The following is a 4,855-nucleotide window of genomic DNA, read 5'->3' on the forward strand; positions in this document are numbered from 1 at the left end:
GCACCGAACTGCTCCCTGGTGCCGAAACACTGGCAGCCTCTTTGCCAATTCTTTAATAGCTTTCAGTTGGTTACAATCTTTTGGAATCATTTCATTTGTGTTTCATGTGTAACTAGACCCAAGATGCTTTTATGTATTCTTCTCCTGTTGAATGAACACTGCCACTCGCACCATGCTGTACCTTTGGCTTCATCTCTGTTTGTTTTGTCCTGTTGTCCCTCCCCGCAGTGAGGGAGCTGGTGGTGTCAGCAGGAGAGAGTGTGGAGGTCACGTTACCACGCAGTGACATCGAGCTTAACGCCTTCGTGGTCCCACCACCCAAATCAGGTAAAACCATGGATATACTAGAAATATTACTGACGTTTATTACCTGGAAACTAGTTACACAATGTTTTTAAATCATGTCATTTCAGATTGTTTGTGCAGAATTGTCATTAATATGTAAAATAATTGTATTACAAATGGATTTTTCTCTTTCCTTTATTGTGTTATATACGTTTTCTGTGCATTTTAAATGGTCTGCAAAGATTAAAATCCCAGAGTTCCCTCCAGAGGGAGTGTCTCTCCCACACACTAATCGTTTGTTTACTTCCGTGGCATAGTGACATCACTATTCATCACTTGCGTTTTAATTGGCTAGCCCTCCAACATATTGTACGTTAAAGGCTAAGAGGCGTAACATCTCTAAGCGGTTGACCAATCATAACTGAGCTGGCTAGCTAACCAATCAGAGCAGACTGGGCTCTGGTTTCAGACAGAGGGTGAAAAGAGGTGCTGCAGTGCAGGCAGTATGAGAAAAATAAAGACCTTTTTGAACATTGAAGCATGGAGACATGTCACAGTAGAGACATAACATATACATGTAAACCTGAAAAAGAGCAGAATAGGGCCCGTTTAATGCTTTTTTTAGTGTTAGTATAAAGGAGACTGTTTCTGTCTGAAAATGTCTGTTAAATTAATTTGATTTATTGCAAACTGAATGTCATTCATCATGTTTTGGTATTTTTGGTGTTCAGTAATGCAGGAATGAATCACAACCTGCTTGACGGTTGTATTCCTGAATCTCCGTCAGCAAACTATACGTCGCACTAAACACCTGCAAGATCATTTCTTCCAGACTGGAAAAAAAGATGATGCAGTCACGAAGAACGATGCACGTCCTCATTTTGTTATTCCCTTGATCTTTTCTGAACAGATAACATCTGCCGTATGGAAATGATCCTTATCTGATAGATTTGTAATTAAATGCATCAGCAGTTTTGTTAAATGTTGCCCTTTCTTCGCAGAGACAACCTATGCATTTGATTGGCGCCTGATCACTCATCCCAGAGATTACAGCGGGGAGATGGAAGGGAAGCACAGCAAGACTCTCAAGCTCAGCAAGGTAAAGATCACAGACTTCAAAATCATGTACTGCTAAAAATAACAAATGCAGCTGGGACTCTGTTGAATGTGTAAACAGAAGAATCAGTGGTGTGTGGAGGACACAGAAGAACAATCAAAGATCAGTTCCTCTTTCTGTATGCTTGACTCTTTCTCTTTCTCTCAGCTCACTGTGGGTCTGTATGAGTTCGAGGTGATGGTGGACGAGGAGGGGGCTCATGGCGAAGGTTACGTCAATGTCACAGTCAAACCAGGTGAGCTCGAAAAATCGTCATATTTTGTCATCTTAGTAGGATAGAGTTATGTGCCACCTTTCAATATAAACCAAGGTAGCTGCATAAATAAATAAAAACTCAACATGATTTGATGTAAATGCTATATACAGTAGCGCACACATGTTAGTGTTTAAGGCTGATGCTGGTACACACATGGCAATAGTATGATGGTTGTCTGTTTTTGGGCATATTGATGTTGCTCAATGTCCCACCATTATGTCCCTTATATTCTTTCTATATCAGTATGTACAATCTATCTACGGTATATTTAATTCTGTACAGATTGAGACAAATATGTGATTAATGAGCCTAAATATTCCCAATAATTGATGTCTAACATGGAAATGCAAATACACAGGAGTAACATTCAATGAAAAACAGTTAAGGGGATATTTTTGTTACAACAGGGCAACCTACAGCATCAGAAATTATCAAGATTTTGTTGTTGTTATTGCTCTGTGTAATTAGTCTTTTATATTGATTATGTCAGTTTCTTCTTATATTTGAAAGTGTTACTTAAAAGCTATTAAAGAAAACTTTTAAGAGACAACCATTTAAGTGTAATTGTTATCTAATTTCACTGACTCCCTGTGTGTAGTCATCTGTACTGTCCTTTCTGTAATGTATGCAGCTTGATATCTTTGTCTAACGGCCCGTCTACACTACAGGCATCAAAAAATCTTGAAGCTGGGCGTGTCTGAAGCTTGGTGATTTTTTGCGACCAACAACCAATCACATGAATCTCCCGCCCCCGACATACAAAGCAATAGCAATGTTAAAACGAAGTAAACTGGATATAAACTCTCCAAACAGGCGAAAAACCTACCAGTTTCACCCACTGTCTCTGCCACCTCCCTCCATGCCTGGTTCCTCCGGTTTGTATCCCGGTAAATAGTTCTGGTCGTAAAGAACCGGGTGATTTGCTATGTAATATCTCGTTTGGAATATGAGGAAATGAACTGCGGTCTGGCTCTCCCAGCTTGCACGCGGTTTGATTGGCTGCGCTTGCACTGGCGGGGGATTTGCATAAACGGGGAATTTGGATTGGTCTGATGCCAAGCATCGAGCCCATCAAAAAGTTTGAAACATTGTTCAAACTTTTCTGATGCCGATAGATGCTCGTGATGCTTGCGCAAGCCATGCCCATGCTCCCCACAATGCAGGTCGCCGAAGATTAAAAATCTTCTACGTCACCCCATTTCAAGTGAATGGGGCCGAAGGTGAAAGCATTTTTCGATGCTGTAGTGGTAGAAGCGGGGCCGTAATACGTCCACATTGCTGAATGCTAGTTATGCGCTCAGGGCAGTAAGCATGCTGTGTCTCCTCCTGCTGGCAGCAGGCTGTTTCAGAAATCGGGCATGACTGACGCGCACGCAGCTCCACTTAAAACGTGTTGCATTTCTTTCTTTCACACTTGACAGAGCCACGGGTAAACAAGTGGCGCCTGTTGCGCCGGTAGTTTCCCCCAAAGTGGGTCGCAGGAGATCTCCCTTGCCAACCAGGCTCTACGGTTATACGACGCGGCAGCCGTTCGATGTCCCATGACGCAGCAGGGAGAAGAGACCTTGCATCTAAAATCCACTGTATATTGTAAAATCCTTAAGCCTGTCCCATTCTGGGCCCTTCTTCTCCTCTATGTCCTCCCTCATCCTCTCAGAGAGCAGCGCGGATGAATGACAAGGTGGTGCGGGCCGTGGCAAGCTGGAAGCAGGTTAAAGGGCGCTGAGGGAGGAGAAGGCCCATTGCCGACACACCCGTCCTCCACCCTGCAACTCCCTGGTGCCCGGGAACTACACACTTCAAGTACAGATGGCTATGTTCTGCAATTGTATTTTTAGATCAAAACATTGCAAGCTACTTTCTCACGAATTACAAAGAGTCACGCCGTTTTTTTTGAGCTGCGCCCTCCTTTCTCTATTATATGACGCTATCATTTCCGATGCAGTATACATATCTACGAAATGGCTAATGTTTGCTAATAAGAGAATTTCAAAATCTATTGTAAGTTTCAAATCCGAAATTCAAATACAAAGTTCAAATACGAAACTTCTCTGCGACTGGTGTATCTCTCATTTTTAGCTTATGGCTTTTATTTAAGTCTGAGGTTGAAATTCGCTTTGATTGGTGCAGAGCAGTTTTTGTATGTTCTACCCTAATAAACGTACCATCTCAGTTTGACTGTGAGCAGAGCTCAGACGGACAGCCCAGAACTGACACGCCATCTCCTCTTGGTACCAAAGCCAAGGATTCCCCGGCCATGTGGCCAACGCCGGGCCTACGCGTCGGATAATTCTTGCGTGTCCATCTATCAATATGACAGGTTCTTTAATGCAGCTTAAGGCACCATTTTTGGAAATCATATGAATGTGAACTATAGGTTTGACTTAACATCGCAAAATGCTTGTCTTTCCCTCTTACTAAATCCAGTGATAGATTGCCATTTTGCTACGAGCAATGCTACCATTTGGTGGTTGTCCTATCAGCGCGTATTCACTGTACGGCCAACCGTACGAGCACTCCCAGGACGAGCCTATCCAACACTTTCTGGTCTGTTGCTACACAGTGGCTGAGGGACACCTGACTTCGTCACTGTCCTACGAGCCGTGGTCGCGCGCTCACCGGCTGAGAGGCAAAGACAAAAGTGTGGAGATGGCAAGGTGAGATAGCTTCAGGAGCTGTGGGGGCATATCTCTTATTTTTCAAATGTTTCAGGCTGGATACAGAGACCTCATATGGCTAAGGCATCGTTTGCTTTTAGGGTGTCCGGCGGAGCGCCCATCTTGGGCAGCTGTCTGTGGCTATGCAGGCACGCGCGCGAACGAGCTACACGTTCGCAGCTGAGGCCCGTGACGACTCGCGGGGGCTGGAGCAGGCAGCGAAACTGGCCGCAAGGTCGCCGTCATTTGCAGCGGGCAGGTACCACGCTCGTGAGTAATGAAATGGAGGCTGCTTTTGATTAATAACAATCATTAGCTCTTTTGAATAGTGTCTGGGGCAGCTAAAAAAGTTTGGAGAATTAGGGCTTTGTTAACAAGGGGGCTGCTGATAGCATGATTAAATAGCATTTCATTACAACTAGTCACTAATGTTAGCTGTACATGTTTCTAGATACGGGCCGCTTGGGTTATTAGAACCTGCCGTCTTAATGCAGCTTAAGGCTCCAGCTAGCAATTTGAAACTATTACTCTCGACACTTT

The 4,855-nt window shown here is 43.9% G+C and overlaps 1 protein-coding gene across 1 annotated transcript in view; it reads left to right on the plus strand.

Annotated features, from left to right (window-relative positions):
* Window positions 1–203: 203 nt before the first annotated feature.
* Window positions 204–4,855, plus strand: part of LOC104962793 (dyslexia-associated protein KIAA0319-like protein) — a gene marked incomplete at its 5' end in the record, with an annotated part of 26,332 nt that continues 21,680 nt past the window's right edge. The window contains 3 exons of the mRNA XM_010791293.1: window positions 204–327; window positions 1,287–1,384; window positions 1,550–1,637. Coding sequence (XP_010789595.1) covers window positions 204–327; window positions 1,287–1,384; window positions 1,550–1,637 — 310 coding nt within the window. The remainder of the gene's footprint in view (window positions 328–1,286; window positions 1,385–1,549; window positions 1,638–4,855) is intronic.

Source organism: Notothenia coriiceps, unplaced genomic scaffold (assembly GCF_000735185.1).
Source record: "Notothenia coriiceps isolate Sejong01 unplaced genomic scaffold, NC01 NC01_scaffold00035357, whole genome shotgun sequence".
In the NCBI taxonomy this organism is placed as follows: domain Eukaryota; kingdom Metazoa; phylum Chordata; class Actinopteri; order Perciformes; family Nototheniidae; genus Notothenia; species Notothenia coriiceps.